This window comes from Rhagoletis zephyria, unplaced genomic scaffold (assembly GCF_001687245.7).
Source record: "Rhagoletis zephyria isolate East Lansing unplaced genomic scaffold, Rhagoletis_zephyria_1.1 Rzeph_scaffold_02489, whole genome shotgun sequence".
NCBI classification, from domain to species: Eukaryota; Metazoa; Arthropoda; class Insecta; order Diptera; family Tephritidae; genus Rhagoletis; species Rhagoletis zephyria.
In genome coordinates this window covers 32,578-50,121 of record NW_016159573.1, presented here as the reverse complement: position 1 = coordinate 50,121, position 17,544 = coordinate 32,578, and the positions used below count along the sequence as shown (strand labels likewise).

Here is a 17,544-nt window from a genome sequence, read left to right as displayed (position 1 = left end):
TCCAGAGCCTTTTCAATTATCGACGTAAGGCTATGAATGACAGTCTCAGTGAATTTACCTGGCTGATAGGCAAATTGGTTCCTATTCAGTAGTCGTTCCGTAAGGTTGACTTCTCTGATTTGTTGATCCAAGATTTTCTCGCTGCCTTTTAGAAGAAAAGAGCTGAAGTTAATTGGTAAAAATAAGAGCAACGCTCTAGAGAGGACTGGGGTTAGACTGGAGAGTGCAGGCAATAGACCCCATATGGTCTCGGTGATTTGTATGGGCTAAAGGTAGATACCGCCCACTGCAACTCTTTCATATTTATGTGCAGTTATTTATATGATCCCGTTGTTTGTAATTGGTATTGTAAATAAAATGACAGGTAATAGGTCATCAATGAACAGCATTGCCAAGTAAAATAAATATAATGGAAATTTATTTAACGCGGTTGTTTTCAGTTGAAAAAGTAAAAAAAAAAATTAGTAAATTTATTAACCCAAAATTTTTCTCTAAGGATAAAAGGAGCTAATGAATTTTTTTAGCTCTTTGCTCCAGCTCTGCTTCAGCAAAAATCCTTTGCTCACCAGCTGCTTTCTCCTTTGCTCCGCTCCGCTCCGAAACCCTCCTTGAGACGATTCAGTAAGAGAAAGTCACAAAAAGTTTACCAAAAATGTGTGATGAAAACAAAACGAGACAGTCAGCTGATGGAATACGTGCATATGTATATACATACATAAATATGTACGCAATTTTGTTCGCGGCGCTCTAAAAGTCGCAATGGCCGAGTGAGCAAAATACTAGCATGCTACATATTCGAGAAACGTGAGCTTCGAGTCCTCGGGCAAAGTAATTTTGTTTATATTTTTTTCAAATTTCCTTTAATCTTTAGATTTTATTGGTTTCCAAAGAAAAATATTTAACATTTAATTTCATTTAATTTTTAGGGGGCATTCCTAGTCAAGATAAAGGATGCAACTAACTTTAGTGTCGACTTTAATTCGGCTATGAATATGCTCGTATGATATTAAATCTTTTGCTCCAGATTTTGTCTTTTTGTGACCTGCTCAGAGCTGACGTTTTTTCGCCGATGTTCACCACGAAAAGTTTTTATTATTGACCGGAGGCTGCTTACTAAATACCGGCATTAATATGAGCAAAAAAAGTTATCATTCAAGTAAAGATGAAAGGCCCACTTTAGTTATTAATCCATATTGACACAGGTATGTATGTATATGCATGTGTTTCTCAACTTCTTCTTCTTCTTCTTCTTCTTCTTATTTGGCGCTGTAACCGCCTAAGCGATTTTGGCCGAGTCCAAAACAGCACGCCAGTCATTTCTCTTCTGTGCTAACTGACGCCAATTGAAAATGCCAAGTGAAGCCAAGTCCTTCTCCACCTGGTCTTTCCAACGCAGAGGAGGCCTTCCTCTTCCTCTGTTACCAGCATCGCGGCCCGCGTTGAATATTTTCAGAGCAGGAGCGTTTCTGTCCATCCGAACGACATGGCCAAGCCAGCGGAGCCGCTGAATTTTAATTCGCTGCACTATGTCTATATCGTTGTAAAGCTCATACAGCTCATCGTTAAATCGTCTGCGATATTCGCCATCACCAACGCGTAAAGGTCCGTAAATCTTTCGCAGAGTGTGTTTCTCAACTAGTCTCTGAAAATTTGTGCATGCAAAAAAATTGAATTTTTCCAAGTACAAGCAAATGAAAATCAATTTTTTTATATGCCCAATCAGCATTCTCTATATATGAATTAGTATTGTTGAATGGAAACATTTCTCGCATCGAAGGTATGCACATTATGGTGGTCCATAAATGCATGTGCGAAAAAGTAAAGTCGGAATTGGTATGCTCTCACCCCCTAGGATTGTTCTATACCGAAAAAAGTGTACCCCTGTTTTTTATTTTGAAATCAAAAAATATATAGAGGTCGTTGAAAGCGCCCAAAGTTTTCCATGTATTTTATATGGGGGAAAAACAACTTTTCGTAGAAATGATATAGAATAGTTAAAAATTAGTATTTTTTTACCAGAAAACTCTGTTTATCCAATTGTTTATTTAGCCAAAAAAACAGGGGTCTACTTTTTTCGATATAGAACAATCCTAGGGGGTGAGAGCATTACAATTCCGACTTTACTTTTTTTGGACCACCCTAATGTACATATACTTTAACACATAGTCTTGTTAACCTATTTGTTTGTCAATTGTTTATGTATTCAAAAAAACCGGCAATACAAATTCATAAAACCAATGCACGGTGAACGCTGGTTTTGATTTATGCTCAAGTGAGCACGTACATATATTCGCCAGCTTTTCCAATAACATAATGCTTTGTTTACTTTTCTTTTTTTGTGACAGCGCATTTTTATTTAGTATTTAATTGAATACTATATCTTTTTCAGCCAAAGGTTTGGACTCTTTCATATAATTGGATACGAATCGAGAATTCGAAATGTTTGATACGACCATTAGTGTGGATTTCATAACTGACACAGTGCAAGGAAAATCAATGCGAAAACTGGCCAAAATTGGGATTTGGAAATTTTAAATAAAAAAATATGATTTTTGGTGTATTGAATTTATATGTATGTAATACGTAGTATATTTACGTATATAGATAATAAATATTTTGTAAAACTTTATTTTATGCACATTTGGTTATATATGTATGTAAGTTTAAATTTTTTCAACAGCAATACCGGCTTGACTTTTTAAATAAACTAACTCGATACGAATTTTCGATTTTTAATTTCCCGTTCAGGAGCCACTGTGTTACCAGATGATATGATGGCTCCTGATTTTTGTGGTCATGTGAATATACACTTGGTACTGGAGAATGCTTGAATGACTAACAGTGGATAGTGTCAGGTTTTTGTAGCTCAATACGTACCACACTATTACAGGAACAGACGACAGAGCCCGATGCTAAACCTTGTTAGTAAGAATTTAAAGGTCAAGGTTTTTTACGTTATCCATTATGTTACTTAATACTTACTACAATACTAAGTTTCCTCTGAAAAAAGAACTGCAGGTAATGCGTAGTAAATTGTAAGAAAAAGCTCTCGATACTCAAAATAAAGATCTGCAGGCAGCTAACGCCCTCCATTAAAACTATTTAAACACAGACAGCTCAGAAGAGAATTCTAAGATGATACAAAAAGGATGTGGAAATAGCGATCCGAAACGATAGTAAGTTGTACCACAGTGCTCGGTCTGGAAACCTCTCAGAACCAACTTCAGCAGATCATACGACTGCTCGTGGTCGACTAACAGCCAGAAGGACATTGCAACTTTGCATGTGGGGATATTTGACTAGTCCCCAGGTTACTGTAGGGACTCCTACGCTCTCCCTGCCAGGAGAGATTACATCAAGGGTGGCCAGAAGTAAATTGAGGCAATCTCAATAAAGGTAAGATAGGCCCATCCGGAATTCACCAAACCACGAGCGATCCTAGACCCTGATTTCTGCTTGGCTGTCAGAGAGATATTTCCTATTCTAATCGGTATTAGGTATTTAGCAGCCAACTTGGCCTGAAATACGCCGTGAGCCTTAACATGAGATTCACGGTGTGTTGATTATGGTCAATAGTTAGCCTTTTAAGAGGGCCCCTATCTCTACCCAAAGGCGCTTTTACATCAGTTATTTATTTTTTGACCCGTTTCTCAATATTTGGCCAGCAGGATAGCTCTTTGACTGGATAACTCCCAAATACTTAACCCTGTGCGAGAGCACAAGTGAAATGCCTTCGCTTGAGGTACACTGGACCAGAGTTCTTTATCTCCAGTACAGCACTGTCTTTTGAGGATTTATAGCAAGTCACTAGCTAGCCGATCAAAGTGTGACTATGTTTAAGTGCACCATCACAAGGTCATGCAGGGTGTCCAAACTCATTTCTCTATCGATGAGTGGCACGTTGCCAGCGTAGGGTATTACTTGACAGCACCTACTTTTTCGCTCCTTCCGGATGCCGTTGATGACGACAATCCAAATATAGGGTAAGCCCAGTCTATGCTGGGCATAAGTACTGGCCTACTTCGCTATGGCAGTTCTATCGCAGAATAAGCGGAAGATAAGCATACTAAGTTGTTTTATTATCAGCAATTATTCAGGGCTCATACTATCAAAGCTGAAAACCAGGATAAACACATATGCATCCATATAATATAACTGTTATTTACTTAGCAAATACAAAGTTGCCATGGCTCTAAATGTTGTTAAGCAATTCAGCTTTCCATGCACTGCATCGATTAAACAGTTTTACATAACGTCAAGTCAGTTGTGCAGCAAAGTCGCGCTTTTGCTCTTTTATTCGAATGAAAATTTAAAAAGAACCCAATGAAATTCTTTCTAAAACGATGTTTGCGCAAAAAACCAGAGGAGATGAAACCAGGCGCCATACTGGACGCTGTAATCTCGCAGTCCTCTCCAACGGCCAACAAATGTCTACTCTACAAGCTGGCCGATTACAAGCGTGGTGGCGATCTGATTGATGCACTAAATACTGGCGGTCTTGTCGCTGTTGAACAATTAATACGCGAACAGTTTGGCATCTTTATGTACAACGATGGCAAAGGTCAAGTAATTAACCGTGCCGAGTTTTTGCGCTGGAAATATCGCGACCACACTGAGGTGACCATACCGATTGAGGCATCACTCTCACGCCACGACCCACTTGGCAAGTGGGAGGACCACAAGGCCTGCTGGCAAATGCAATTTCGTGGTGCACTCGGCGAAAGTCTACTACATGTGCTCATCATATGCGATTCCAAGGTACACACCAAATTGGCTCGTGTATTGATACGCGTCTTTCCCAACTTGGCGCAAGATGTGATGGAGGGTGAAGAATATTTGGGCGCCAGCGCGCTACACTTGGCAATTGCTTACAGCAACAATGAGCTAGTGGCTGATCTGATTGAGGCAGGTGCCGATATAAATCAACGCGCCATTGGCAGCTTCTTTTTGCCACGTGATCAACAGCGGCGCAATCCCGCCAAGTCGACGGAGTATGAGGGCCTGGCGTATTTGGGTGAGTATCCGTTGGCGTGGGCTGCCTGCTGCGCCAATGAGAGTGTCTATAATTTGCTGTTGGATTGTGGTGCTGATCCAGATGCGCAAGATTCGTTTGGGAATATGATACTACATATGGTGGTGGTGTGTGATAAGTTGGTGAGTGTGACGGCTAGTTGGGTTGGTGTTCTTGAATTAGTTACTTAAGTTCAACCCCGTCCAGGATATGTTCGGCTATGCTTTGCGTCATCCAAAAACGCCGGCCAAGAATGGCATAGCCAATCATAGTGGCCTAACACCGTTGACATTGGCTTGCAAGCTGGGACGCGCTGAGGTCTTTCGTGAGATGTTGGAGCTATCGGCGCGTGAGTTTTGGCGTTACAGCAACATTACCTGCTCTGGCTATCCGCTGAACGCCTTGGATACTTTGTTGCCAGATGGACGCACAAGTGAGTGCATAACGCAATATTTATCGGCTCACTTTAAAGGTACAAATTTTAAATCTTGTCCTAATAGACTGGAACTCTGCTCTCTTCATCATATTGAATGGCACCAAGGAGGAGCATTTGGACATGCTGGACGGTGGTATCATTCAACGTTTGCTAGAAGAGAAATGGAAGACTTTCGCTCAAAATCAGTTTCTAAAACGTCTGCTTATCCTTTCAATACATTTGGTTTGCCTATCCGTTTCGGTTTACATGCGTCCTGCTCATGTAGCGGACGATGACGAGGATGAGACGGCGCTTACGAACGGTGCTTCTAAGGGCTCAAAAACAGTTGAGCTCGCTGAGGAGACGGAAGATGAGGAGTACGATGTGCAAACTATTGCGCGCTATTGTGCTGAGTTTGCAACCATTGTGGGCGTATTGAGCTACGTCGTTTTCCAGCAAGGGGATGAGATTAAAAATCAAGGACTTCCAGCTTTTCTTAAACAATTGGTAGGCTGAACCTTGCGGTTAATCTTTGTTTTCTCTGTTGCCACTATTTTACTTTGCTTCGCCATTTCTGTTCTTCATCTTTTCAGACCCATGCTCCGGCCAAGGCCATTTTTCTAGTATCAAATCTGTTAATATTGGCATGCATACCTTGTCGTCTGATGGGCGATACGGACACGGAGGAGGCTATACTCATATTTGCTGTACCGGGCAGCTGGTTTTTGCTCATGTTTTTTGCTGGGTGAGCTTGTGGTCTTACCAATCCAATTTTTTTAGTTTCTGATTTTGGTTATCCTTTTAGTGCCATTCGTCTCACTGGCCCATTCGTTACAATGATCTATTCCATGATTACGGGAGATATGTTCACCTTTGGCATTATCTACTCCATAGTACTCTGTGGCTTTTCACAAGCATTCTACTTTCTTTACAAGGGTCATCCGCAGATTCAATCGACTATGTTCAACACCTTTCCGAGTACTTGGATGGCTTTATTTCAAACAACACTTGGTGATTATAATGTAAGTTTGTGGTGATATCAGTTGGTGCGTCCATATTTCTTAAGGGGTAACACTACTATAGCTGCGGAAGAAATGCCTAAATTGTATAGAGTTTCTAATTAAAAGGGAGTAATGAAGTATGAAAAACATTGCATTAGCAATTACATACATACAAAATGGAGGCTAGAAAGCCAATTTACTGCATTGCATTTTTTAGTACCAAAACGGGCGAACACATATCCCACATATCGAACAGGAGTGTAATAATTCAAAAAAAAAAAGTAGATCCACGAAGGTTTCAGTATCTAAATTGTAATTTTTGACTACATTTTAGTCTAAAGTGCGAAAATTTGTTTACGTATTTCGAAATTCTGCATTCCAAAATCGTATCTTGGCTCTCGTTATGGCTAAAATTTGTGTTAACCCCGCAGAAAGTTTGAAATTGTTTTGTAACCCAGCAGAAAATCTGTAATTGCCTCTTTGCGTGGCCATGAATAGTTTTGGATTAGCTCACGACCAGATTAGGATTATTTCGAGACCATTTCGGGACTTGTTCAGGACTATTTCAGGCCCATTTCGGGACTATCTCACGCCCTTATATTTAAAGAATATTTTAGAATTAGTTCTGGATAATTTCGAACCTAGTTCAACACTATTTCCGGGTCATTTTAGGCATAGTTCAGTACCATTTCTGGACTAATTAAGTATCATTTTGGTACTAGTTCGGGATCATTCTGAGACTAATAAGGGCCCGCTTTGGGACCATTTCAAGACCTATTCGAGAAAATTTTTGGTACAAGTTTCGCGGCCTGTTAAGGGGTATCTAAGGAGCTGGCGCGGCATGATTTCAGGCTCTATTCCTTTTAAGACTAGATCAAGACTTTTGCAGAACTCTTTTGGGTTCGTTTCGGAAATAGTTCAGGATTATTTCGGTACTAGTTTAGGAGCATTTCAGGTTTAGTTTGAGATTATTTTGGGGCTAGTAAGGGCCCATTTCGAGACCGTTTAAAGACTTGTTCGAAATAATTTCGGGAAATGCACGACTTTTTTTTAGAAGCACTTCAGGCAGGGAAATTTTGAGACTAGTTCGGGGTAGAACTTTTTTGACTTTAAACAGTGAAATTTTTAAAATTTCTAAGAACCTATTTTTGCTGTTCTTCCTTCAAGGAATCTATTTCCATGGTCGCAGAAACAAAAAAAAACTGCATTTGATTTTTTTATTTTTTCAAAGTTTATTGCAATCTGTTTAAGGTAGGACTGTGCGATTAATTGATTATTCAAAATTTTAATTAATCATAAAGAAAATAGCTATTGGCGATTAATTGGAAATTAAGATCACTCAAAAGTTCAGTTACTCGAGTAATCAAGATTTTGATTAACCAAAAACTATAATATTTGAGTAATTTGCTTTATGATTAATCAACATTATGAGTGAAATGAGTATCAAATATTCAAAGTACTCTGTACATATAGAGCATTAGAAGTCCCTTGATATTTTGAAAACAACATTTTTGTTTTAAAAAATAAAATAAAATAATTTTTTCATTACACATTTTAAAAAAGAACTTAAACATTTTCCAAAGCAAACTATTTTAACGAGTAAATTTAATTTTTTGAGTAATCATATTTTAAGTAACTGGATTAATCATCGTTTTGAGTAATCAAATTCTTGATTAGTCGAGTAATTGAATAACCGAACAACTGAATAACCAACTTGCTCGAGTAATCGAATAATCGCACAGCCCTAGTTTTAGGTCAAAAACCGAAAAAAAACTCCAAAACCTTACTTTTAAAGGACGGTTTTGAGTCGAAGGTAATTTTTCATTCCATCATTTTTTGTATTTTTTTTGGGGGGAAATGGCTGGAAAAAAGTGTCGAACCACCCTAATGTACATACATATGAGAAGGAAAGTTCATTTTACTTGACGCAAGAGTCTGCATTGTACTTGGAAATAGTTATTTTGCAACGAACTTAAGAGCAATTGGAAATGTATGTAGCTAAGTTTTATTGTGCCGCGATGTCTAAGGTCTCCTTATTGCTAAATATTTCGAAAAAAAAATATTTACGTACTCACCTACTATGTATGTCTTGAACATTCTAATTTTCATTTGGTTTTTCATTGATACAGTATCCGGATTTGAATAACACAACCTATCCGAATTTATCGAAGACGGTATTTGTAATTTTTATGATATTTGTGCCGATACTCTTGCTAAATATGTTAATCGCCATGATGGGTAATACTTACGCACAAGTTATTGAACGATCCGAGAAGGAGTGGATGAAGCAGGTAAGAAATAAAACTAACAAAACAATTAAAACCTTAATGAGACTTAATGTCACACCCTTTAGTGGGCAAAAATCGTGGTCACATTGGAACGCGCAGTGCCACAAGCCGACGCTAAAAATTATCTTGAAGCTTACTCCATACCACTGGGGCCGATCGATGACTCCGGCTATGAGGTGCGTGGCGTAATGGTCATCAAAAGCAAGGCGAAGACAAGAGCTAAGCAACGCAAGGGAGCCGTATCTAATTGGAAAGTATGCAACTCAAATAATTAGTAAAATATTTCGCTCCACTCATAACACTAAAATATTTCACTCCACCAGCGCGTTGGGCGCGTAACGCTGAATGCTTTGAAGAAGCGCGGCATGACAGGCGAGCAAATGCGTCGCTTGATGTGGGGGCGAGCCTCAATTTCTAGTCCCATTAAAATTACCAAAAAGAAGCTGAAAGATCCTTATAACCTGAATCCACAAAATGATCTCACCAGCGCCATGGATATGCTGAACTTCGCTAGTGATCCAGCAACAAGTTCGGGCATACAATTACACTCTTCGTTGTCGGGTGTAGGAGGTGGAGGTGCAGATGGCATTCTAACACAAAAACAACGCCAGCAGCAGCAAAATCTTCCACCCGCACCAGATCCACTACGCGATTTGATCTTTCTCGCCGATCGTCGCCCTGAAATGCATGATCCACAATATTTTGTTGGCCTACAACAGCTGGCAAATCAGGCTTTGGAGTTGGTGGAGCAAACAATGGGCATGCATCCGGTGCCGACACCGGCTACAAATACATCGCTATTATCGGCAGCGGCGGCTACAACAGCAGATGGCATGCAGACAGCAACAACAGTCGGTGCTACAATTTCGTCAGCGACAGCAGCTAATGCAACGACTACAACAACAACGAGTGCTGCTGCTGCCGCAGTCGCAGCTCCAACAGAGGACTTGGTTACCCCACTTAGTGCGAATTTGACAACGCTCTTTCAAGATCCAAAAGATATTGTTGATCCACAAAAGCTGCAAGATTTCCTCAAAATGCTCGCTGAAATTGAGACTGAGGAGAGTGATGGTGGCGGTCGTCCTATATTGGGTAAATTATCGCTTTCGAGGCGTACAAAGAGCGCTCTATCGAAGGCTCAGATCAAAAGGGAGTCAATTGGTGGCAGCCCAGATAAGCTGATACCGTCTGTGTGGTCGCATACTTTGCCGCAACCCGATGAGGAACCGGTGAGTGTAATGTAGACAAGATATGTTCGCTATAAGATATTGATTTTATTGCTCGTATGTATGTGTAAATCTATGTGCATAATCGGCCTTGTTACGGTTGTCGACTTCGACGTCGATGTAATTTTTCATAAAAAAATAGACCTCGTAAGTCCAACTCCAGTTACGCTGACCACATTATTTTACCAGAAAGGTGATCCTGACAGAAATACTGTTGTGGTCGTTGCCATGGAGAAATGTTACGGTCGTCTTTATTCCAAAGGCCGGAAAGGCCTCATATAATAACCCCAAAGACCTCAGGCCCATCAGCCTTTTCTCCATTGCGCATAAGACACTTATCTCGTAGCTTTCTGGATATTGAAGGCGCTTTAAACAACCTCCGCGAGAGCTCTAGGAGTGAATAACTAAGTGGTGGAGTTTATCGGTCAGCTACTCTAATGCAGGGATGTGAGGGCAAGGCATGAGTTGTTTTTGTTTGCCAGACGTGGCCTAAATGGGATCGGAAGCAGGTACGAAGGGTAAACTCTCTTAGAAGATAGGATATATCTAACATTGTGGGGGCTCTAGTCGGGCACTGTCTAATAGGTTATCATACAGAAAGGGTCGGCGTGCCTTTCCGAAGATGTTGCAGAAGCTGCAAGGACTACGAAGAGGAGGAAACAGTCTTGCATCTCTGTGTAAATGCCCTGCACTGTAAGCAGGCTGCGTTATTTGGGTTCACCGTTCCTGGCCGACCTTAGGGACGTTTCAAATAGCTCGACGGAAAGTGCCTGATGAGCTTCACCAGCGACGCGAAGTAGTTCAACAGGGTAATCAATTGAACGGTGTGAAACTGTGAAACAATTGGCCTTCTGTCTATGGCCTGTCTTTATTCGAGTTTCGATCAGTTTTCTTCTAAGGTCTTTTAATAAAACTTCCTTTTAAGCTGGAGTTCAGGATATATCTTTAGATAACTCCTGCAAAATAAGAAAAACGTTTACCTTACCGCAAAATCCTATGAAATATACTAAATTCCCTACCATATCGTAACTCGCTCCATAAGTTCTGTCATAAAAATTTACTTTCTTACATTTCTTCCCTCGCCTATTCTAGGAATTCAATTTTGAGGCAGCTTTGGCCGAAGAACACGTACTCACCATTGAGCAGGAGCCCGAGGTGGAAACCGAAACAGGCAACGAACCAGAGGATAGTGAAGATTGCCCCACAACAGAGGAGGTGCATGCCACAATGAAGCAATTTCATCTGCGTAAGCGTCAATATCAGCAGGACGACGCAGCGCGACGCGCAAAAAGTGCACGCATCAAACGCAAAAATAGGTCAGCGATACATAAAGTTGTTGTTAATAATATTCATTTGGCAACGTTTTTTCTCCACTCTCTCTAACATGCACAGAATTTCGCCCGAGCAATCCAATGATGCCGATGATGGTGGCGGTGGCGGTGGCGGGCAGTCAACGCATCCACGCGGAGCCTCAGCACCAGGCCGCAAGCATCCTGTAAGCGAGCGTTTGTCGCCGCCGGATCCTTTGGAGCCATGGAGTACGCGCGAATTACAAAATATCAACAAAATACTGGCGCGCAAATGAAAATAAAAAACACTAACACAAGCACAGCACAACACAGCATACACACGTATAATATGAAATTGCTGAAACCGTTAGGTCGTTTATTTATGGTTTTTGTTTGATGTAATTTTTGGTTTGGAAAATTTGCCAACGCCATAGGTGCTATTATTTTTGCACAGCAGTAAAATTGTATTTTTAGCTGCTATTAAAAAAAATTTAAAATAAAACCGAATGTGTTGCAGGTATCAGCTATGTTTGTATTGGTCATAACGAAAACTCTCACTCACTTTTGTTTAGTATCCGCATCGTATGCCCCACCAAGTTGCTGCTTTGCCATTTTTATTTTTTTTTTTGAGCCAACTTGCCCAAAAATTAACTTTCCCACAGATATCTATACACATACATATTTAATAAAATGCATACATATGCACATATATATTATCTAGAGTAATACTCGTACTTATATTTGTACAATTTTGTTGTTGTACTTCCAGTTGAAATTGTTGCACCGAAAACTTTTTAATTAAATTTTTTCTCTACACACACCACCAACAAAACCAAATCTTAATTAAATTTCTTTTTTGCGTTAAATGTGTTTTTTCCTTAGGATTGTAGGTATGTATGTACATAGGTGCTAATATGAATAGGTATATGTATATGTATATGTATATATGTACTATATATGTAGGGACGTGGCGTCAAGGTATATACGAATGTATATGTTTAGGTGTAAATGTTGTTAGGGATTTTGTGCTGATTGTCGCAAATATACTTATAGCAGAGCTATAAGCAGCTTTGTGGGAGTTGAAAGAAAGTGAAAATAATTTGCTTTCAATACAAACAAGTTAGAAATAAATGAGATGACGTTTCTTTACAAAGAATGGTTGAATTAATTAAATACATCAACAAAGTTATTTTCTTAAAGAAATTACTTATCCTTCAACTTGTCATTCCAGTGGTTGAGTGACATTTTGTACCCGAAATTTAAAAATTTGATGGTTGAAAATCAATTAATTTAAAAAAATCATCTTCAGAAAAACTTTCAATATTTTTTGGGGACAAATTCGGGCCTTAAACAAAATTTCGGACACAGTCGGACACAATATTATAGTTTAAAATTATAAAGTGCAGGTTTTAAGTGGCTATAAACTACCGTTTATTTTTGAGAATTTTTTCGTTGATGATGTTGATAATTTTCTCCATATTTATTTATTTATTTATTTATTTATTTATTTATCACGGATGCGTTCTCAAAACTGAACGGTAGATTATAGCCACTTAAAACTTGCACTTTATATTGAAATTGAGTGAGCTACAAAACTACATACTCAAAAAAAAAAAAATCCAAAAAATTTTGTTTTGTTTTGGTGAAAAGTTGTCGAATTTTCCTAAATTTTGTAAAAAATTTTAAGCATTAATTTATATACCACTTGACGCAGAATGAACTATATTTCTATTAACAATTAACGAAAAAAATGTGTTACGAAAAACATTGCAAATATTAAAAAAAAACACTGTACAGAAACATATGCTGGTGAGTGTATATATTAAAAGTTTGAAGTAGCAAGGATTTAGCGTTGGTTTTTGGCAATTTTTTGTTCGCGCGTTTTCTTCCATACAAAGCCTGTTCGAAATTTTTTTTTTTTGGGGGAAAATTAGCAAGACACTATATAATAAGTTTAGAATTTTTCGAGGAATGGCTAAAGGCCGATAAACGTAATCGCTAGATTTTATCGATTTGTTTACATATGTACATACCATGCAGTAGTGGTTAGCAGTGCGCGCCCAGTTCCCGATCAACATCAAAAAATTAAACTTTTTTTTTTCTAATAGCGGTCGTCTCTAGGCAGGCAATTCAATGAAAAAAAAACTGCTTCTCATAAAATACCAACCGCCGTTTGGCGAAGGCGTTAAACTGTAGGAGAAAAATAAAAATATTTTGTCGCTTACACTGCTGCAAAGAGTTTGGCCAAGCTTCTCCTCCAATGTCAGGAGTATGTCCTGATGTTATAAAACAAACCGATGGACCTATGCAATTCAGTTTTACGCTGCCTTCGAATGGAAAATCGTTTTTTGACAAGCTTTTCAAAGGCAGAAATACACTCGGAGGTTTTTCATTGCCTGTAAGAAAAAAAAACTTTTTATAATTTAGATGTTGCTGGCCACGGCTCGAACCCAGGCGCTACAGAATAACAGTACGCATTTCGAACCACTCAGGTCTTTTCTATGCTCCGTTCAACACAACAAATAAAATTTAGTCAGCCTCTTTTTAAAAATTTTGCTTGGCCACTGGAATTCAGTCAGAAGGCCAGCATTCGTTAGATTTGATTAAGATTCTGATTAAAAAAAATAACCAATTGGCAAAGATGATTTCTTACAATAAATTAAGCTAGTCTGATAAATTGCAGGGCTGAACGCTCCCCAAATACACTCTTATACATTTTTCTCTCTCCAATAGTTTTCTTATCTCCCCTTAGACAAACAAACGGCAATCGATTTCAGCTAATCGCGCAACATCAGAATCCAAAACAAATGAAAAATGTCTGCAACATGAGAATAAAACTGACCTTGCCATTATCGAAAATGACAGTAATCCACAAGCGCCACTGTGCTGACCAAGTCAACTGGGTCACAACGGTACGTGACTCTGAATAGTTGCCAGCATGAAAAGTTTTTATGTGATTTAATACCATATAATGAAAACGCAAAACGAAATAAAAAAAAAAACAACATTGAAACACACAAAACAACACTAAACAAAAATACATACAGCATAAAAAATTAACAACAAAAATCAATCGATCTAAAGAAAGCAAAGCGACGAATTGTGTAAGAGTATAGAAAAAAGGCAAAAAATAAAATGGAACAGACAAGAAAATGGATACAACACTTTGTAAAACATTGCAGGACCTTCGATTGCATGATGCATGTTGCATGTCAAAATAACAAAAACAACAACAACAACAACATATAGCAGCTTTTTTAATTTACAATGGATACAGAGGAGAGAAAATACGCATGCATGCATATTGGGTTGGTCCAAAAAAAAAAACATTTAAAATGTTTAGCTCTCACCCCCTAGGCACTTTCTTCGTGCAATAAAAAAATACCGCATTTTTTTTTTTTTTTGGTAAAAAAAGATATCTGAAACTGACACAAAACCCATGAAGTTTACAATGTATTTTTTCGTAGAAATGGTTTGCAATTCTTGGATATCGACACTTTTCGATCGGAAAACTTTTTTGCTCTTTAGGAGACTTCCAATAATAATACCCAATTGTTTATTTGACCATTGTTTAACACTAAAAGTTTGTTCTGGGTCCCTAATTGCATTTTTTGGGTTTTGGGGGGACCTATAATAGTTAATATTGAAATATGGTTAAATAGGCAATTGGGTATTGTTATTGGAAGTCTCTTAAAGAGAGACAGAGTTTTCCGATCGAAAAATATTGACTTGCAAGAATTCTATACCATTTCTATGAAACAGTGTTTTTAACCCTTATTAAAAAATACAATTCCTTCGCATCTATTTTGGGACAACCCTAATGCATATATTATATGTATGTACGTTATACTAGTAAGTGAGAAGGCAATAACAACAACTTAATATTGTTTAATGTAAGTAACAAGATTTTTATGTCCGCACAATAACGAATGTGTGTGTATCTAAGGGATTATGTAACAATACATATTTAACTTAACATGCAATGGGCGAAGGAGTTGTGCAAACACGAAATAGCCGCGCTCTCTCTTCGTAATGCGTCATAAATTGTACTGCATGCAAACGCATTGTATTTGTGTGTAAATGTGCGTATTTACGAATACATACCCTGCAGGAAATGTATCTAACTATAATGGCGTTTTCGTTTCTACAAAAAATGTTGCCTTTTCATTGTCCGGTCCTTAGTGTTTGTGCTGAGAAGGCAATGAGAGGGTAACATTTTTCGGTAGAAACGAAAACGCCATAAATTAGCTTGAAGTTGATAGGAAGGAACCAAAGAAAACATTACTATATTTCTATGGCGATGACCGTGAAATAGTCTTGCATTAGGTGTCAACTTACTTGTAACAAACTATTTTTGAACATAATATATCAATAAGAACATTTTTTTTAATTTTTTACTTGTTTATTTGTTTACTTTATTTGACATTACATATTCTGCTGTAGTTGGTCCTACATACATATATTCGAATTCCGTCAGACATAACTTCAAAATGATATGCCCAAATTTCAATTTTCATTTCATTTGTCCTGAATTCAAAAGATTATTTGTGAAGTTCAGTAAAAAAGTGTATTCAAAGTAAAATTTGTGTGAGGATATTTAAAAAGAACTTACAGAAAACAATCTGTCGATTACGTCTGCATTAGTTCTACATTACTTTTCAACTAGTTTTAAGTTAGTTTTTTGTAGTTAACTAGAAGTTATATGTTTTATAGAAATCTCGCAATAAAGCTAACTACAAGTTGGTTGTTGTTTTTTGTCAATTGATAATTTTTTTCTGCAGGGTCTGCATACATACATTTGTATATGTAAACGCAGCTTGCATATGTTAATACTAAGTTTTATTATTTGATTATTTTCACTTAATGTGTGTACCTACCATTTTGTACTCTTGTGTGCTTATTTATACTCGTACATTTGTTTGAATATGGATGTGCTGATGTGCTTACATTTGTGATTAAGTGATTGAATCGCAAGATTATGAAGCGTGACAAATTGTATAATAGGTCAGGAAAACAATAGAAAAGGAGCATTACTAAACAAAGTAAGCGAAATAAAGCATAGGAAGTTAAAAAGAAATGGAGCGTGAATTATGCATGTTAAGCAGTTAAAGAAAACAGCATACATTTCCTCGATCAATGTACATTAGACCAAAATACGTCTCTAAGACACTGACACCTGTGATTCTAATTTTTTGACTGTATATCGCCAAAAGCGCCACACATACATTCATACAGAGTATGTATTTATTCATTTAAACATAAGATGATTTTAATTAAATTAAATTTGAATTTAATTAAAATATTTTGTCTTTCCTCCATATTTTATTCTTCTGTTGTCTTAGTTTTGTTGCTCGTCTATATACAAACACCAATAAAGTTAGTACATATAAGTATGTATCTAAACAACAAAAAAGCTCAGAGCATTAGCAATAAATTGTAATAAACGCAGCTAGCGTCGTCATTCCAACCTTCTGGTCTTCTCCGCCTCACACATACATATCTTGCAATGCTGTTGATTTCATCGCCCGTAAATTTGGTGCGTACATTATTGAGACATTTTAAAGAAATTCTTGACATTAAACAAGACAACTTGGCATTTTGATTAAATCAAATGAATGTCAAGCGAGACTAACTAGGCGACAGAATACAGCAAAAAACAGGAGTTGGGAGATAACGTTTGTAGCAATATTACATACACAAAAGAGACATACACATAAAGACATGTTAGTACCCACTCGTACATATATATGTATATAATGAATGTAAATCAAACTTACCTCCTGACATACTGCCACATATGTACATACACTGAGCCAAAAGCACAATGGATTTTTCAACCAAGTTATGGTTTGATTTTTTCGTGGTCAATAAGTCGATTGTAAGAAATGTGATTTAAGCTGAACATTTGACAACACATTCATATCTATGGCAGTGGCTGAACGAGAAGAGGTGCTTGCTGTTATTTGTTGGCTTCCAGCAGTACATAATTTTTATTTTTTTTTCTGTTTTTGATTTTTCCTAATTACGAAAAAGCCTCTGTGAAGTGCAGAACCAAATCCAGCTACGAAGAAAATTGATTCAAGTTGAACATTTGCAGACACATTTATGAAGCGGCTGTAGTGGAGTGTGTAGAGATGCTTGCTGTTATCTGCTAACCTCGCTAGAGGCAACATGTTAAAATGATAATAAAAATTTTTGTTTTGTATTTCCGAATTATAAAAAAGCATCTGTGAAGTGCAGAACATAAACGTATTCAAACGAAAAATCGCCAACCAAAAGTTTGGTTAATGTAAACAAAATTGTGGTTAATATTA

General features: G+C 37.7%; 1 protein-coding gene across 1 annotated transcript; it reads left to right on the top strand.

Moving 5' to 3' along the window:
• The first annotated feature begins 4,323 nt into the window (after positions 1-4,323).
• On the top strand, positions 4,324-11,526 carry LOC108367006 (uncharacterized). Its single transcript, XM_017621522.1, has 12 exons — positions 4,324-5,154; positions 5,219-5,444; positions 5,512-5,933; positions 6,020-6,171; positions 6,232-6,448; positions 8,557-8,718; positions 8,781-8,969; positions 9,039-9,278; positions 9,333-9,944; positions 11,034-11,257; positions 11,334-11,368; positions 11,411-11,526. The coding sequence occupies exons 1-12, from the start codon at positions 4,324-4,326 to the stop codon at positions 11,524-11,526; spliced, it is 3,426 nt and encodes a 1,141-aa protein (XP_017477011.1).
• Positions 11,527-17,544: the final 6,018 nt, after the last annotated feature.